Source organism: Trichechus manatus, unplaced genomic scaffold, assembly GCF_000243295.1.
Source record: "Trichechus manatus latirostris isolate Lorelei unplaced genomic scaffold, TriManLat1.0 scaffold00273, whole genome shotgun sequence".
Taxonomy (NCBI): Eukaryota; Metazoa; Chordata; class Mammalia; order Sirenia; family Trichechidae; genus Trichechus; species Trichechus manatus.
Window position 1 is genome coordinate 1,031,817 of NW_004444209.1, and position 18,441 is coordinate 1,050,257.

The 18,441-nt window shown below is 50.1% G+C and overlaps 3 protein-coding genes across 4 annotated transcripts in view; 2 read left to right on the forward strand and 1 right to left on the reverse strand.

The window, feature by feature from the left end:
• The first annotated feature begins 3,787 nt into the window (after nucleotides 1-3,787).
• RNASE13 (ribonuclease A family member 13 (inactive)) lies at nucleotides 3,788-4,423 on the forward strand. Its single transcript, XM_004389989.2, is given in 1 exon segment — nucleotides 3,788-4,423. A coding segment is annotated over 1 exon segment (600 nt). The 3' UTR covers nucleotides 4,388-4,423.
• A 2,018-nt stretch (nucleotides 4,424-6,441) lies between these two features.
• Nucleotides 6,442-8,629, reverse strand: TPPP2 (tubulin polymerization promoting protein family member 2). Its single transcript, XM_004391453.2, is given in 4 exon segments — nucleotides 6,442-6,624; nucleotides 7,418-7,459; nucleotides 7,461-7,572; nucleotides 8,457-8,629. Coding segments are annotated over 4 exon segments (510 nt in total).
• Nucleotides 8,630-13,682: 5,053 nt separating this feature from the next.
• Nucleotides 13,683-18,441, forward strand: part of NDRG2 (NDRG family member 2) — a 9,446-nt gene continuing 4,687 nt past the window's right edge. The window contains exons 1-7 of one of the 2 annotated variants that reach the window (XM_004389990.1): nucleotides 13,683-13,761; nucleotides 14,689-14,748; nucleotides 15,425-15,505; nucleotides 16,647-16,752; nucleotides 16,985-17,105; nucleotides 17,289-17,351; nucleotides 18,292-18,352. In XM_004389990.1, the coding sequence (XP_004390047.1) occupies nucleotides 15,431-15,505; nucleotides 16,647-16,752; nucleotides 16,985-17,105; nucleotides 17,289-17,351; nucleotides 18,292-18,352 (426 nt within the window). In that variant the 5' untranslated portion in view covers nucleotides 13,683-13,761; nucleotides 14,689-14,748; nucleotides 15,425-15,430. The remainder of the gene's footprint in view (nucleotides 13,762-14,688; nucleotides 14,749-15,424; nucleotides 15,506-16,646; nucleotides 16,753-16,984; nucleotides 17,106-17,288; nucleotides 17,352-18,291; nucleotides 18,353-18,441) is intronic. The other variant, XM_023724997.1, reaches the window with a different exon arrangement.

An 18,441-nucleotide genomic window follows, 5' to 3' on the forward strand; every position in this document is an offset into this window, starting at 1 on the left:
GTGGTGCAGTGGATTACTTAATACGGCCCTTCTGGCTATAGTTTTTGTAGTTCCCACAAAATGACTGGGTGGGACTATGCAAATGAGGTGCTTGTGGCCCAACACGGGTGTTGGATAGCTTGCTGATAATGCAAATAATGTTCATGGCACACTTTTGGAGGTGGGACCATGAAAATAAGGTGTATGGAACCCTAACGAGAGGATTGGCCAGTTTTGCCATCCCACTAAGCTTAAAGTGAGACAGAGAGAGAGAGAAAAAAAGAGAAGGGAGTTATAACACGGAAGACAGAGAGAGGCAGCAGAACCAGGACAGAGAAGGAGAGCTGTAACACTAGAATCAGTGAGAAGCAGTGGCAAAGAAACAGTGGCAGCAGAACCAGGAGACTGGCAGGAGACCTGTAGGAGATGGAGCAGTGGGCTTCCAGGCCCATGGTATTAGAAAGCTGAGTGTCCCCGGGCAGAAGGCTTGCTGGCAGAGTAGGCTGCCTCAGGTACTTGGTGGAACTAGGCTTGCCGACCCAGGGAGCTAGACCTGAGCACCTTCTGGCTGAGGCTTACTGGCAAGAGTGGGGTGTCTCTGGACACTTACTGGCAGAGCTAAAAGAACTTTGTAACACTTGCTTGAGCAGAGCAGCGGCTGAGGGGTCAGAGAGAAGTGTGCCTGAGGGTACAGCTGAGAAGAGGCTGTTCTGATAGAGAAACTGTATCCTGAGCATTCCTGAACCTGAATTATAACCTGTTACTTCCCTAATAAACTCTGTAATGGTTGAGTATGGTCTGCGAGTTCTGTGTGGCCATTGCAACAAATTATCGAACTCAGCAGAGAAGTAAAGAATGCCATGGGAGGGATGGTTGGTGTCAGAATTGGTAAAGATAGCAGAGAGAGGAGGCATATCTGACCTCTGTCTCATAGGAATCAGCCTTCACTGCTGGTTTTGATTCTCTTTCCCCGTTGTGAAGTTAGAGGAGGTCAGATGCTGCCCCCACATCATTTTTACAAGGGAGCTCTAGATTAGTAGATCAGTGGTGGGGGCCTCTAAGGTTATTTGGGGGGATAAAAGAGACTTTGCAGGTATCAAAAGTGAGTTGGGAAAAAATGAGGCAAAAAAGTGTGTTGGTATAGAGCCTAGGAGACCATATCCAGTTATCCATTTATATATTATTTAATGGTTAAAAAGCATATTCATGCTCACTGTCTCATTTTATCGGAGCCTCATAAGTTCAGGAAGGTGTTTTCCCATTTTACAGTAGAGGAACTAGAAGCTCAGTAGGTCATCCAATATCAAGTCCTGAACTTGCCCCTCTTCAATGTGTGTGCAGGGGTGAGTGGTTGTGGGTAGGGGGAGTGAAGAATTGTAGTGAATGGGTAGGAAATGAAGAAAGAGGAAGACCAAGAGGCATGAAAAGCCCCTTTCTCTCCTCAGGGGAGCTGTAGACTTGAGGGAGTAGAGAAGAGGTACCATGATTTGAGGTTGGGACCACAACGTGGCTGGCTTCCTCAAAGCAAAGCCTTGAATCAGCCATGCTCAGGGACCACCCTCCTCATGGCCTCCCATTTGGTGTTGGCTGGTAGATCAGGCTGAAGGCTATAGATGAGCCATCTGTCTACGTGGGCCTTACCCTCACGTGGTTGGCTATGCACACTTTACTGGGGAAGTCTTCCAAGCACAGGCTTCTTAAACAGGAAGACCCTGGGCTGTCTTCATATGAACTAGCTCAGTGGAACTGATGGAGGTAAAGATAGCAATAGCAAGGTCATGGAGGTGGGGTAGTGCTCAATGTGGGAAGCAGGAGGAATAGAGATGCAGTTGGAAAGATGGACAGGGGCCAGATCATGAAAGGTATTATGTCCTATGAGATGTAGTTTGGGCTATATCTTATAAGAAACAAGAAGGTATTGCAAAAGAGGGGACTACATTTTTACTCTGACCAGTTGTGTGAAAGATATATTTGAATGGGGCCTTACTGGAGTTGGGCAGTACGTGGTGTCCAGGAGAGAGGAGAGCCTGAATGGGGGAAGAGATAGGAATGGAAGAGACTGATTTGGGAAAATTTTTAAGTAAGATTGTCAGGGTTTCATGACTGCTGAACTCATGCTCATATTGAGTACCCACTGTGTGCCAGGCACTGGGCTCAAAGCTGGTTATATACATCTTAATGAATTCTTCTTGTTTAAGAAGCCTCTGCCATGAAGCTGCCATGAACAATAAAATATTATCCCCATTAAGCAGATGAAGAAACTGGAGCTTTTATTGGTTTAGTAAACTTAGATTGAAGATACACAGCCTGCAAGCAGCAGAGCCGTTATTCAATTCCTGGTCTGTTTTACACAAAAGCCTTGATCTTAACCAGCATCCAGTACTGACTCCCAACATGTGGGGTTAGGAAGAGGGAGGGGTCACTCTCAGGTTTCTTGCATAGGTAGCTTAGGAAACTGAGATAGAAGACATAGGAGGAGAAGCGAGTTGTAAGGAGGATGGGTTCAGTTTTGGACTCTAGCTTGGGTGTCAGAGCATGTTTAGGGGGCCTGTCAAGTGAGGAACATATTAAGTCTCTCTGTGGCCCCATCCGTTTTTCTCTTCTTGAGCTATATGGTGGGCCTTGGAGCACTCAGTGTTTTGGTTTCTGACTCCTCTCCCCACTCTCCAGGGTGAGGGTGATCAGGCTCTCCTAAGAGGAAGCCTATCACCTGGACAACACCCTACAGGAAGACAAGGCTGAGAGGCCTATAGAAGTCAAGGACGATGGCTGACAGGCCTCAGGGAGCTAGCCCTTTGGTTCTGATGAAGGGGCAAATGTGGATGAAAAAGAGAGTCAGGACCTTTCCCCAGCATGACAAACTCCTCAAGGATCAACTAACACCAAGAATCTGTCAGGTCATGCTCAGATGGCCCAGACTCCCTCAAATCCAGGCTGTGGTGTCTAACCCAATTGCCACATTTGAGACTGCAGGGTCAGCATGCATAGATTTCCAGGAGTGCTCTTACTGGGCCTGAGGTTACATTGAGACGTATTAGTGGATTGGAGTGAAGCCCACCTTCTCCAGGGGAATCCACAGGGAGGACTTTGATTCTCAGCCCAGCACTCTTGTGGGAGGCCTCTGTGTAGGTGGCCTCCCAGGCTCCCATGAGTGGGATGAGAGACTGATGGACCCTCTGTTCTCTGAGGGACAGGAATAAGAAGCACTTCGTTCCTCAGAAACATGTCAGTGCTTTCTGTCTCACCTTTCAGTGGGAGCAGGGCCTATGGGCCAGAAAAAAACATCAAAGAAAGCCTAAGAACTTAGGGACTTCTGGCAAAGAGGTTGGAACTAAGTGTTCTGATGACACCACCCATCCAACCCCCTCAGCACAGGGGCTCCTCAAACTCGGGATACTCTCTCCTCCCAGACTGGTCTCTATCGAGAAATCTTTCTAGCCTCTTCTCACCTCTGGGCTGTCCTTGGCCTCAGGTAAAAACCTCAGCCCTCTCACCCCTGCCCTATTGATCTTTCAGCTCCTGTCCTTCCTCCTGAACAGTCAGGGAATCACCAGCTTGCCCTGTTTCTCCTACCCACTCTGTATTTTTTACCAGAAGGGGTGGCCGGGGCGCCAGAGATAATCAGGAAGAGTGTCTCATCCAAGAACCAGTGGATCTCTTACTCTGCAAGTGTTCCAGCTCACGAACTGGGTGAGGCTGAGTCCCTGAGGTAGATCAAGGGAGAAGGGGAAATGGCTGAAGGTAGCTGACCAGCTGGGTGACCTTGGGCAAGTGTCCTCTCTCTCTGGGTCATGATGACCTAGGCTGGATGATCTCTGAGGTATCTTTCAGCTCTTAAGAGTGTAGGGGAAGGAACATAGGGAAGGCTGGGGATGCTGGAGGCTCCAGGAAGGGACAGACAGGCCCATCCCTGCCTCTAACCACCTTAATTCTGCCAGCAGGAGGAATGGCATCAACTGTGGCCCAGCTACTTTTCATCCAGCTTGTTCTAGGACCAACTCTGGTCCTGGGTGTCAATCTGCGGAGTGCCATCAAGAACTTCGACCACTTATTCATCGACTTCCCTCGGGTTGAGTACTCAAGCAATTTCCAGGGCTACTGTAATGGCATTATGAGCTATGTGCGAGGCAGAATGCAAAACTGGGATTGTCCAAAGATCCATTACTTGGTACATGTCTCCTTTAAATCCATCCGGAAGTACTGCAAACATAGTGAGAACTTCTGTGAGAACTACAACCAATACTGCACATTAACCAAGGACTCCTTCCCCCTCACAATCTGCCAACTGTCGGACAAACAGCCACCTACCAGCTGCTACTACAATACTACCCTAACCAACCAAAAGCTCTACCTGCTCTGTTCCCGCAAGTATGATGCTGATCCAATAGATATTATTGGCATCTTCTAGGGAAGGGGAGCTTTAACTCTGAACTACCCTCCCATCTCTGCCACTGTGAGCCAGCCTTTCCCCATTCCCAAAACACCAATCCCTGGCACAAGGCTTCCTTCCTGACACCCAAGGCAGGCAGAGTCCTGTTCTCCCAAGAGACCAGGTAGGCAGGGAAAATGTCCAGAGCTTTGGCCACCATACAAAGTCATACTGTCTTCTAGGCTCTTTCCAACTTGTCTATAGCACCTCTCGCCCCCCCATTCTCCTTCTTTCAGTGACAGTTTTACCAACCCAAGGAGCTGATTCTGTCCAGTTGGCAGTGATGTCCATCCACTGGGCCAGACTCTGAATCCTGGATGGAGGCCCAGGACCTCAACTCACACCATGGCAACAAGTACCCAGCTTCCACATCTCACCTCTGCATCCTCACCACACTTCTTTTCTCAGTCTTCCCCTACTTCCCTGTAACTTTCCCCCTCAGTCACCCACACAGCGAGAACCTCTAGCTATAGGAAACTCCCTGAGACACATTTTAGCCTCACTTCCCCAGAACTCCCCTGCGTTCCCAGTCTGCTCCTCTTTATGAAATCATTGATTCTCCCTTTTATGTAACCTGCTCTTGCCTTCCTCCTTCTACCATGGAGTCCAGCATGCCTTTCCCCAACATCCTCAGCCTCCACAGTTGCCCTGTCTTCCTTTTCCCAACCTCTTTTCCTTCCATCCTTCTCACTTTGGCTCACTGGATTTCAGGTTATCCTCTCTGGCTCATTCCCCTAAAGGTTCCTACTTTCTTTTCCTTCCAGTAAGCTCCTCTCAACATCCTCTTAACTTCAGGTTCTGTGACTGACAAGACGGGGGATGAGGTGAGTCTAGCTATAGTCACATAAAGTTTTAAAACCACATCTGAGTTATGGAAGATATAATCATTGGGAGAAATGGGATGAAGGGTACATGGGACCTCTCTGTACTATTTTTGCAACTCCCTGTAAATCTATAATCATTTCAAAATAAAAAGCTAAAAAACACACATTTAACTCAGTTCTGATTTAATTTTTTTTCCCTCGGTGCACCTGGACTCATACTCTCGGAGGCCTGGAGGCTACCACCTCTGGCCATCTTCCAGGGCTACCCTTAACAGTTGGTAACGTCTTCTGCTCTGTGTGTACCATGATGGAAATGAAGTAGAGTAAAACTCAGTTCTGGGCTGGATACTGAAAGCAGATTCTCCCTTCTCCCCAGCTCTGGGGTAAACTCATAATAGGAGTCAGACTGAGTAGATCCTTGCCCCACTCTAGTTGGCTTCTATTTATTCCTTCAACAAAACCTGGATTGCAACAAATAAGGAAGGTGGAGGGACAGGCAAGTTTCCAGTAGGTGGTATGGCGAGACTTCAGCTCGCTTACTTTGGACATGTCATCAGGAAAGACCAATCACAAAAAAGGACATTATGATTGGTAAAGTAGAAGGCAGTAAAAGGAACGAAACCCTCAATGAGATGGATTGACTCAATAGCCAAAGTAATGGATTCAAACACAGCAACAATCATGAACACGGCACAGGACTGGGCAACAGTTTCATTCTGCTATCCACAGGGTCCAGAGCTGACTGGAGGGCGCCTAACAACAACGTGTCAAATCAGGAATTGCTACTCCCTTTTGAGTCGCTAGGAGTCAGAATCAACTTGAGGGCAATGGGTTTGGTTTTTTTTTTTGGTCTTGGGAGGTAGAGGGGTGGATACCAGCAATGTGTGAACACAAGTAGAAAATACTTTTGTCTCTGTATCTGTTTCATCTCTTATCTCCAGATATATCCCCCAGTCCCATTCTTAGAAGCAATTGTTGAGGGAAATGTTAATTTATGGCTGGGAGGTATGATGCTGAGTAGGGAGATGGCTGGAAACACTGAAGCTTCTCTCATTTCCCTCTTTCTACACCGGTGGGTCCATCTGTTCCTCATCCTAATGTACAACAGGGGTCATTAAGTGCTGCACACACAGATGTTTGTTGTTTCCCACATACCCTTGTGTTGAAGATATAGGGTCAGGGGCTGGCAGGCTAAGATGAGGCTCCTTTCTACTTGTTCTTATTATAGGTGCCTGCACGCTTGTAGCCACTCACATAGCCTGAGTTGTCAGTCACCTCTTCCCGTCCTTCGAGGCCTTTGCTTTTGCCACTCTCATCAAAGCGTTCCTTGTGGGAGCCAGTGTACTTGCTGGTGTCTGTCAGCGGGTCCACTCCGTCCACTGTTGTTGCTTTCTGCAAATCAGAGGATCAGTTTTTGCCCTCTTCCCTCCCCTGCACCGTCACACCCCCTGTTCCTAAAGACAGGCTTAGATACTGCTAGTGTTCAGTCTTCTTGCTCTGCTTCTGGAAGAGTGCTGCCTTCTTAGTGCCCAGATGCAACTGGGGCAGGAGCCATCCACTCATGAGGGAGGAGGAGTCTGGTATGTGGGAATGTGTGGAGTATGTGGGAGAAGGGAGGGTGGATTTTTCTGTTTCCAGAAGAGTTATTCTGACCAGGCTGCTGACAGGGGAGTTCAACACCAGACCCAATATGCAAGGTCCCTCCTATTGGGAAGGACCTATTTGAAACCCAGAATGTAAAGAGCTTTTAGCACAGAGGGACAGTTAGAGAAAAGAGGATGAGGGAGCCAGGAGGTCAGAGTTTAGATCTTGTTTTAAGAACAGAAAGAGCAGTAGAGATCAGGCATCAAGCCCTCTGCATTCTGTGTCCCCACAAAGCCACTAAGCCCTAGTTGCCTGGACTCAGATACTGGAGCCTTGGAAACGAGTCTAAATTCTATTAAAACAGCTGTGAACTTCAGGCAGGTCATTTCTCGCATCTGGGCCACTGGTCCCTCACCTCTGAAAAGACTAGATGATCTCTAAAGTCTGTTCCAACACCAACAGTGCTCAAGAGGCTTTCTGCTCTGTCTCCCTATAGTTATGCCATTGGCAGGGGTTAGGGACATTTGAGGATGGAAGGGAAGACTAGGACAGCAGGGATTTAGGGAAGTAGGGGCAAGGGTTAGAGAAGAATTTTACTCACAGTAACACCAGTAGTGGCTGGATCTTTGCCCTCCATGAGTTTTATAAATGTTGTCCAGGGCTTCATCTGGGTTCTTCCCTTTGAACCATTTCTGGCCCAGCTCCTTCATTGCCTCCTGGAACTGTGCAAATGTGGTGGTTCGAGCATTCTTGACCCTGGGCAGTCAGACAGAAATCCAGGAACTCTGGAACATGAACCCATCCACCTTCCAAGGTCCATTCCTTCCCCTAGTTAGATTTGGCCTCTTTGGTCCTATCACTGGGTTTCTTGAGGACAGGAAATAGTATAGTGCAGGTATCCAGTGGGTGCTCAGTAGGCCCACTACAAATGTTCTGCCACATGAACCCTTAAATGTTTCACTACCGCAAGTGGCCATCTTAGATGCATCAATTGGTCCCAACCACTTGGAGTAAAGGAGAACGAAGAACACCAAAGACACAAGGAAAGTATTGGCCCAGGAGACAGAATGGGCCACATAAACCAGAGACTTCATCAGCCTGAGACCAGAAGAACTAGATGGTGCCCAGCTACCACCAATGAATGTCCTGACAGGGAACACAACAGAGGGTCCCTGATGCAGCAGTAGAACGATGGGATGCAGAACTCAAATACTAAGTAAGAAGACCAGACTTAATGGTCTGATTAAGACTGGAGGCACCCCAGAAAGCATGGCTCCTGGTCTCTCCATCACCTCAGAACTAAAACAATTTCCAAGGTCAACTCTTCAGACAGGGATTGGACTGGATTGTGGGACATAAAGTGATACTCGTGAAGAATGTGCCTCTTAGACAAGTAGATATAAGAGACCAAAGGGGCAGCTTCTGTCCAGAGGTGAGAGGGGAAGGCAGAGAGAGTTAGGAGCTCGTTGAATGTTCATGGGGAATCAGGGGCGGAGGGGAGGAGTGTGCTGTCACAGAATGGGGTGAGCGGTTGGGGTCTCATAACAATGTATGTTAAAAAAAAAAAAGTTCCACTACCTCATTCATTCTCTCCTCCCTGCCTCTCCGCCTCCTCACTCCCCTTCCATGCCTGTGCTTCATTGACTTTGCTAAACACGATGTCCATGTCAGTAGAGGTGACCATCTTGTCATCCATAATGGCACAGTCTTTGTATAGCTTGGAGAAGTTCTTGTTGTTCATTTCAGTACCACTGCTTGAAGAGTCTCCAAAGAGAGCAAACCTCTGGAATGTTTTCCCTACTTCTGATGCCATGGTCAACTGGAGGTGGGGGAGGACCTTAGGGGGGCAGGCTGGGGGGTGAGGGAGGAGGGGAAGGGAGGACTGGGGAGGAATGAGAATGAGGGTTAAAATCAGAATTAGCAGAGGGATCAGACCTCCTCCTCCCTGTTCTCTCTACCCTCTTCTCCCTCACTTCCCATCCCACCTACCCTAGCTACAGCATCAGTTTCCCTTTCCCAGCAGTAGTGATATTAGTGTGGGATCTTACAAACTGAAAATTCCTCCCCATCTGTCCCTCTTCCCCACCACTTTTGTGTGCCTAAGAGTGCCCTGAAGATGTCTGACCCTTCCCAGCCTGTGTGTGTGTGTGTGCAAATATGTGGGAGTCATCCGGTTGGGGAGATTGGCAAAGGGGAGACAGAAAGGGGAGGAGAGGCAAGCTTCTATGATCTTGGTAGCGTTTATGTGACATCACTTCCTGTCCCAACTACAGCCCTCATCTTTGAGGGAGGGGGTTTTTGGTCTCCTTACCTTACTTGCTGTATTGAACAAGCTGGTGAACCTTAGGTCATTCCTAGATGGTCAAACGTCCCTCATCATTGCATCCCAGTTTACCAGTGCTCTGGGGCCCTGTCAGATTGCCTTATGATCTGGTCCACAATAAAAGCTGAGGAGAGCCCAGGGAAGGGATTAATGCAAACAGATTGCCATGAGTGCAAAATTGCCCTCCTTCCTAGTAGTGACCAACATGGAGAATTCCACTGGCTTTGGCACATCAACCTCAACAGGATCGTTAGATGGCTTCTGTCTTTGTTGTCTACTGCTGCTATAACAGAAATACCACAAGTGGATGGTTTCAACAAATAGAAGTTTATTCTCTCACAGTCTAGTAGGCTAGAAGTCCAAATTCAGGGCGTCAGGAGACGGCTTTCTCTCTGCTGGCTCTGGAGGAAGGTCCTTGTCATCAATCTTCTCTTGGTCTAGGAGCTTCTCAGGTTCACAGACCCCAGGTCCAAAGGACACACTCTGCTCCTGGTGCTGCTTTCTTGATAGTATGAGGTCCCCAACTTCCTGCTCGCTTCGCTTTCCTTTTATCTCTTGTAAGATATAAGGTAATGCAGGCCATACCCCAGGGAAACTCCCTTTACATTGGATCAGGGATGTGAACTAAGGGTGTTACATCCCACTCTAATCCTCTTTAACATAATCTAATCTTGCCTCATTAACCACAGGCAGAGATTAGGATTTTACAACACATAGGAAAATTACATCAGTCACAAAACGGAGGACAATCACACAGTACTGGGAATTATGGCCTAATCAAGTTGACACATATTTTTAGGGGACACAATTCAATCCATGATAGCTTCCAATATTGAGAATGGCATATCTAGGATTCAAATCCCCATCCAGATACATGCCACTCCAAGGATGATGCTTTTTCCACTAGTTAGTAGAGGACCGACCTTGGAGTATTGCATATCTGGGTAGGTCTGGGTGAAAGGGGCCAGGATGAGTCTCAGACTGAACTCTCTCAGATAGGTTTCTATGCAGGTTAAGTACATTTCTTAGGGGTTTCTTTCTTTGACCTTTTCTCTGGCCAGAGGTCCTACAGATGGATGAACTTCAGGGATACTAAAATGGAGCAACTAGGTTGGTGACTTTCATCCTATCTAATCAGTCACCAGTTATTAAATGTTTTTTTACCTTGTCTTACAAATTCATTCCTTTCTTTCCATTCCTATTGCTTCCACCCTTTTTCAAGTCCTTGTTATCTCACATCTGGATGACGACCCTGGCTTCTAAATGGCTTCTTCCCCAAGTCTAATGCTTCACCCCTACCCACTGCATAATCCATCTTTATATCTCTCCCATCAGATTACTTTTCACAAAACCATTTTTTCTACCCATTACTCCTGCTTGAGAACGTTCTATGATTCTTCATTGCCAAAACTTTTTGCCTGACATTCAAGGATCTACACAATTTAGCCCCAATCTACCTTACCAAACATCACCCACCTCTCAACAAATTATTTTTCAGCTCTCTATGGGCCATAATGGCATAATCATTATACTCTTGAGAAGCTACCTGGTAGTGGAAAAAGCACAGACCTTGGAGTGGAATGGATCTGGGTGGGGATTTGAATCTTTTGTCATTTGCTACCTGAGTGGTCTTGGGAAAGTCACTAAACATCTCTGAGCTTCAGTTTCCTCATCTGTACAGTGGGGATAATAATACTTACCTTACAGTATTGGGAGATAATACATGGCAAGCATCTTCCACATAGTAGCTAGCATTCAATTCTCCAGAGTAATTTGCGTATTTCTGCCTCCACACTTTCCCTCATGCTCTCTCTCAGCCTGGATAGAAAGCCCCTTCCTGTACTCAAATACTCCGTGGTTGCATTCCTCATAGGGTGGTTCACTATATGAACAGAGCCCTTTTCCTCCTCTGAATTATAGTAAGATAATTGTTCCCAACCCTTGGTCTGAGGCCTCCTGGGGTGAAGGTTTCTGAATTATTGATGGGGCCCTGGAATCCATATGTATACAGAGCATTGATCATCAATTGAGTAATGAATATGCCTTGCACATGTAGCTATTACTATATATACAGTTGTTATGATTCTCAGAGTACTGTACAAAGTTGTTTGAAAGTATTGCTGAATTCCTAGTTTGTCTTTAGGTGTTTTCTCAGTCAGGAGATACTAACACCATCATATGGGCATGGAAATCGCTGATCTTCCACTTGAAAAGGGTGAGAAACTACTGCTATAAAGGACTTATTATCTAAACAATTGATCATATATATATACATCATTTTTCTTGACTTTCTCTGTTTATTCCTTCTCTCAACAGTGTGATTCATAGGTTTCCACAGAGGGTATGGCTAGACTTCACACTTCTTTAAATTCCTCATATCATCTACACAGTGACTTGCACATAGCAGGTACTTAAAAATGCTGCTTAATTGAAGGTATAGTTTGAATCTGCTTCTGGCCCAAGCAAGGGAAGTTGGGCCACTTACACCGAGGCCAGGAGCTCCCCAGAGGAGGAACCCTATCTTATGGCAGAACCAGCCTCGCTTCTGCCCGCAGCAGGCTGGGATCCCTAGGCCTAGGAAGCAAATGGATCCCAGTGGAAATTTCCCACCTCCTCCCTGCCCCAGGCCCCTGCATAGGCCCCTTATCAGGTTCCCCCTGAGTCATCCTGACCCAGAGACTAATTTAGATGCTGCAACCTCCAGGTCTCCCTCCCTCCCTCCCCCATTCCAAGTAAAACTACTTTGGACATGTCAGAGAAGGCTGCAGGCAAAAGTTTTCTAGGCTCCCTTTCTTCCCCAGTTCCACTAGGGCTTGTGAAATCTCTCTCCTTTCTATGCATTTTTACTATGTTCCTAATTCCAGCAGGCTTTTTCCCTGTCCAGGAGTGTTAAACTGGGATCCAGAAGCGAGAGGGAACTAGGTGAGGAGCCAAGACTCCTGCTTCTGTGCCAGTTTATAGGAAATAGTTATGGAGGGAGTGGGGAAAAGCAATAGAGGAAAACAGGGGGATGTAAGAGGCCCTTTAGATTTGGGGGAACTGAAGGCTGAGTTTGATCTGACCAGTTCTCCTACTCTGGGTTACCTCTTCCCTCCTGGCCCCTCCTTTTTTCCAACAGACCCTGCCAAGTGGGGATGAAAGGGGCATTGATGTTCCTTGGATGGGGAGACGGTTGCGGGTGGTGGTTCCCAGGCAGGAGAGGAGGCCAATTTGGGGGTCTTGGGGGGGGGCTGTCTGTGCAGGCGTTGCAGTTGGCAGCTCCAGTTCCATTGGCCATTGTTCCCAACTGGCAGGGTGCCCAGCCCCCAAAAATGGCAACTTAGGAACCAGGCTGAAGGGGGGTAGTGGGGTTGGGATCCTGTTGGGGTGTGTGTGTGTGTGTGTGTGTGTGTGTGTGTGTGTGTGTGTAAGGGGGCAGGTGGGGAGAAATTCAATCTGGTTTCCTTTTGCCTAAGACAACTTCAAACGCCCTTAACCACATCAGCCATCCCATTCCAGGGAGCCTTCCTCTGAGGGGCACAGGGTGGGTGAGGAGACCGGGATGGCAAGCCACCCAGGCACGGAGAGACGCGGCAGTTCCTGAGACACCATCGCCTGGGCATGGCGATTCAGCCGGGCCGAGCTGGTCTCGCCCTCTTTCTCTGGGCCGGACTGGGAGGGGTTAGCGCCAAAGCCACAGGGTCTCTTGGGTCCCAGCCCGGGACACTGCGTCCTCCACAAGCCCCCACTCCACCCCAGCTGGCTAATCCCGCCTCTGCGCCTGTTTACCCGGGAGTCAGAGTCCTTGGGGGTCCCCGGCCCCTCCTCCAACCCCCTTGGGGCCTTGACCCGGGAGTCGCCGTTGGCCATCATCCTCCCACCCGCCCCCGCCTGAGATCTCCCTCTATTTATAGTGGTCCCCGGGGCTCCCCGCCCCCCACCCCGCCCCGGCCTTGTTTTCCTACTTCTCTCGGAGCAGCCGTCGGTACGCAGGAGAGAGGAGGTACCAGGACGCTGGGAGCCCCGGAGTCGGAGCTTCCGCGCCGTCGACGCCCCTGCACCCGCAGCTGGCACACCTGCCCCTCCCAGCGGGCGAGACCCCCGCCTCCTCAGCCGAGATTCCAGCCCACCTCCTCCTTCTTTAACCTAGCTCTCTGTTTCCGGGCAGACGTAATCTAAATCGTTGGGTGATCGCACTCTGGGTTTGTCTCCTCACCTCCCCGCCTCTACCCCTGACTCTGGGGACGAGGGAAGGAACCAGAGTGCGACAAGCAGATCCAGGTCACGGCTGGGGGCTGTGTTGAGGGGTGGGCATGGAGATCCTCCGCAGGGCTGAGGGATTCCTGCACACCGCCCACCGCCCCCTCGAGGGGGATGTTGTGGAGAGCCCGAGAAGAGCCACCCAGCAGTTTGCTTTCCTTAGAGTCCCCTCGAGCCCCAGCACAGCCCCTCCCGGAGCGGCAGGCCTCCCAGGGCGGGGTTAGAGGGGGGCGTGTTTACGGGGGTCCGGGGCGGGTCTGCCGGGAGCTGTGGGCCCGTGGGCGGGCCGGGGCGGGCCAGGGGCGGGTCTGTGGGGAGTCCGAGCCGGGGAGGGCCGGAGAGTCAAAGGCAAGTGAAGGTGGAAGCAGCCGCGGCGGCAGCAGGTAGGGGGAGGGGCAGCGAGGGGCCGTGGGGCCTGCGCGGCGCCGGCCGGGCCCAGGGGCGCTTTGATCCAGATCCCCGGGGCTGGCGGCTCGAGGGCAGGGGCCAGCAGGGAGTCGGCGCTCGGCCGCTGCGCACAAAGGCGGAGGCTCGGCGAGCGGTGGAGCGTGTTTGGGGCGGGAGTGAGGCTGGGTCTAGCGTTCAGGTCACTCGGCGCCGGCGGGCGCGCGAGGCTGTCGGTCGGTCCCCACGCCGACGGGCAGCATGTCCGGATTCGTGGGGACCCAGTTGGTTCCATACGTCCCACCCATCCCTTCCCAGCTGGCGCTCGGCCACCGCGGGCCGTCGGAGGAGGTTGGGAGGAGATTGTGGGACTGTACCCCCTCTTCCTGCCTGGGTTTCTCCACTTGCGGAACCTGCCCGGAGACTAGACTGGGTAGAGGAGAGAAGCGACGCGAGGCTTTTTTGTTTGTTTTTAAAATGGTGGAGGGAAACAGTCATGCTTTGCCACCTCATCTCACTCGAGAGCTGTCAAAAATCTTGGGGATCTCCTCGTTCCCCATTCTAGTTTGCAGATAGGAAACTGAGGCAAGAGTCGTTACTGACTGGGCCAAGCTCACACTGGTAGTGGCAGAGCCGGGAATCCAGAGGTTCTGACACAAGCCACGCTCTTCCCTCCACATCAGCACTTCCTTCTCTCCACCCCCAGCCTGGACTGATAAACCTGCTCTCTGCCCGCAGGCTCCTCTGGCTCCGTTGAAGCCTAGGGATGAGTGTTCTCTGGACTCCAGTGGCAGAGACTGGGGAGAGTTAGTGACCCGGGAAGGGTTAGTGACCCCGGGAGTCTGGGTCTGGGCTGAGGCTTTCTGTCCCTAAAGGGCCCAGACTCTGGCTCCAATGTCATTTACCTTATTGCTGTGTTTTTACAGACCCCAGAGCCTGGAGAACCCTGACCCCTAACCCCACGGCATCCAGCCAATAGGAGTTCAGTAAGTGACCCCACCCCTGGGCTTCTGGCTCCTGCCTCTGTGGGTCTGCACAGGTGCTCTGCTCCTCACCAGCCCCACTGTTGTGGAATGTCTTCTAATTTATTCACAGTCAGGAGGGAGAACCTTAGGAGGAAGAGAGGCAGGGTAGGTTGGACAGAGATGCCCCCCACCCTTGGTCATGTATTCTGGTCATTTTTGGCCCCTTCCCCTTTGAGCTGCTGACCTTGGGGCTTTAGCTGAAGGTGACAGTCAACTCTGAAGGTTCACTACCCTGTCCCTTGGTATCTTTGGAGTACTCAGTCCCTGAGCTACGAGTTTTACCCCCTACCTAACTGGTAGTGTGGGGTGGCCCCTAAATATAGCCTGGGAAACCTGAGTAGTGCTGTTGCCCCACCCTGGTATTTCCATCCAGGATGAGGGTGTTGAGGGGGCAGCAGTGGAGGTGGCCAGTCTGGAGAGAAGTGGTGTCCTGACTCTTTTTCCACAGCCTCTCCTCCCACTTGGCCTGGAAATGGAGCTGGGGGCAGGAAGGGTTGTGTGTGGGCCCTGGGGTACCTCCTGGGCCCCTCTGCACCCTGCATTGGGCTGAGAGAAGGAGCCAGACATTCTGAGAGGTGTGAGGGTAGTGAGGGTGGAGGCAGCCTCCTCCAGGCTTCTTGTTGCCTCAATCTGCCAGGCCACCATGGCGGAGCTGCAGGAGGTGCAGATCACAGAGGAGAAGCCCCTGTTGCCTGGACAGATGCCTGAGGCGGCCAAGGTTAGTAGAGACCCTTTGACTTCCCATACATAATTCTATACTGCCAAGCATCTCCTTTATCTTTTGCCTTCCCATGTCCACTGACCTCTTTCTAACCCACACTGCTAATTTCTCCACCTCTACCTATGTGTCTCTCCCCATCCACTGCAATTGGGAGTCCAGGCCCTTTCCTGTCACTACACTAAACTTCATCCTCTCCATGTCTCTTTTTGTCAATGTCTTTTTGTCTTTGGTCTCTCTTTATCTGTCTGTCTATCTGTGACTCTCTGTGGTTGTGTGTGTGTCTCTCCAGGAGGCTGAGTTAGCTGCTTGAATCCTCCTGGACTAGGGACAGGTAACAGCTTAGGGGGCAGTCCAGAGTAGGAGGAGGGGCTCTCCTCTCCCCTAGTCCAGAGAGGGCCCCTATCTGGCTCTTTCTCTTCTCTTTGCTTCCTTTCCTTCTATTCCAGTCCTTTCCCTTCCCCCACTTCTCCCCTCTAGTTCCTTTCTTTTCCTTCTCAGAGTTCCCTGATGCTCTCCACTTTTTCATTATTGTTTTCCATCCACAAACTCATATTCCACGGTCATATTTTACTAAACTAAATTCTTGATGACCCTATTTTTAACTCTGTTTCCTTTTCTCTCCCCCCTCCCTGACTTTTGCAGGGCTCCGAACCCCTGAACCCCTGGTTTTGTCCTGTTGGAACCCCTGCTGAGAATTTGCATTTCTAACAAGTTCCCAAGAAGTTATACTTAAGAATCAGCTAGGGATCTTGTTAAACTGTAGATTCTGATTCAGTATATCTGGAGTGGAAATGCAAATTCTCTTCAGGGAACTTGTTAGAAATTTAAATTCTCAGCAGGGGCTCGAACCTGAAGGAACCCAGGTTTGAAGCCCTGCTTTTGTGTAGCCCTTTCTCCTGCCTTTTTTTCTCTCAGCCTAACTGCTACCTGGAGCCCTGGTAGCGCAGTGATCAAGAGCTATGGCTGCTAACCAAAAGGTCAGCAGTTCGAATCCAACAGCTGCTCCTTGGAAACTCTATGGGGCAGTTATACTCTATCCTATAGGGTTGCTATGAGTCGGAAACAACTCAGTGGCAACAGGTTTGGTTTTTTATAATGTTTTTTTAACTCCTCCTGTTGTTGACCTGTTTTTCTGCAGACTCACTCAGTGGAGACTCCTTACGGCTCTGTCACTTTTACTGTCTACGGCACCCCCAAACCCAAGCGCCCAGCGATACTCACTTACCACGATGTGGGACTCAACTGTAAGGACCTTCACTCCCCCTCCCACTCCTTTCTGGGAAGATGCTGGAGGGGAGGGCAAAAACCCAGTGTGAGGGTGAGGGGTCAGTGTGGGCAGGAAGGCAGCCATGTGGCATAGCAAGGAGAAGGTTTCTCCTAGTCTGACTGTGGCATGACAGAAAGAGGGTGGGTTCTGACCCGGGGGACACTTTCCCTGTCTGATTCTTCTGTTGGGGTGATGTGGGTTCTCTTTAGATAAGACCTGCTTCCAGTCGCTGTTTCAATTTGGGGATATGCAGGAAATCATTCAGAACTTCGTGCGGGTTCATGTGGATGCCCCTGGAATGGAAGAAGGGGCTCCTGTGTTCCCTTCGGGGTGAGAATTAGGTCGTTATCCTGTGAACAGACTGAGACACAGGGCTGGTGTAGGGAAGGTTGAGCCAAGAGAGGAAGGAAGGGAGGAGGGCAATGGTAATTGGGGAGAAGATGAGTAGGGCATTTCGAAGTGGGGGGAGCTGGGACAGGTCGGTATCTTTCTTAACATTCTCCTCTTCCCCAGATATCAGTACCCGTCCCTGGATCAGCTTGCGGACATGATCCCTTGCATCCTGCAGTACTTAAAGTGAGAGGCCTGGGGACCCCTCCAAACCAGAGTTCCCTTTCCAACACGAGGAGACCCTTAGAACTCCTGAGTCCACCATAGTTCCTGGGCTCTTTCTGGTCTCTGGCCTAGCAAAGCCTTCCCTCTCTATGCTCCCACCTTGATTGCTGAGAGGAAGCTGAGTAGGTTTACAAAACTGGCTAGAGTCAGCAGAGTAGCCTTAGTGCTTGGCCTTGTTTCAGGCTGAGGAGGGGCTCTCTGATCAGGAAGCTAGGGGGGAAGAGGAGGGGGTGCTATAATCCCTGAGGAACCAGATAGACCTGTCTCATCCTTCTCCCTTCCTCCACACACCTGTGGGAACTGAGAGCCCTGTGTGTGTGAGACAGAGTGGGAGGAGGAAGAGAAAGCCAGAGGAGGCTTCCTTGTTTGCAAGGTGAGGTGCTGATAACTCCTGGGCCCTACTCTTGACTTGGCTTTTCCTAGGGACTATAGCCCTGTGCAGCTCTGGTTTACCTCTTTGCCACCCCCACCCCCTTCCTTTCTCACTGTTGTTCACTAAAGCTGTGTCCTCTTTCACATCTTGCTTAAAGTTCCCCTCTTCCCATTCCTCTAGAGGAACCAGGAAGTAAAACAGAACAAGTTGAACTAGCTCCTGAAAAATGAGATAGCAAAGAGCTATATAGGAAAACAGTGTGTCTTGGTTGGGTGGGTGGATGGGTGTTTCTTTCCAAGGTACTAGCTCTCAAATAGGGAGCTGGGGATAGACTTCAGGGATCTACACTCACTACTAATGCCAGTCTTTAGCTCCTTGGCATCTTCCTTTTTCAGCATTCCCCAAAGGAAGGTCACTTTCTATCCTTTGTACCCATGGCCTTGGGAAGGAGGGTGAGGAGTGTGATGGGACTGGGCTGTAGCAGGTCTTGGACATCAGGGCCCATTAGACATGCATTCTCTCTCACAGTTTCTCTACCATAATTGGAGTTGGTGTTGGAGCTGGAGCCTACGTTCTGTCGCGATATGCTGTAAGAAATAAAAACTCCTGAAGATAATGGTGATGGAATAGTTTGGAAAAGGATAGTGAGGATGGCAGCACAACTGGAAGAATGTAATC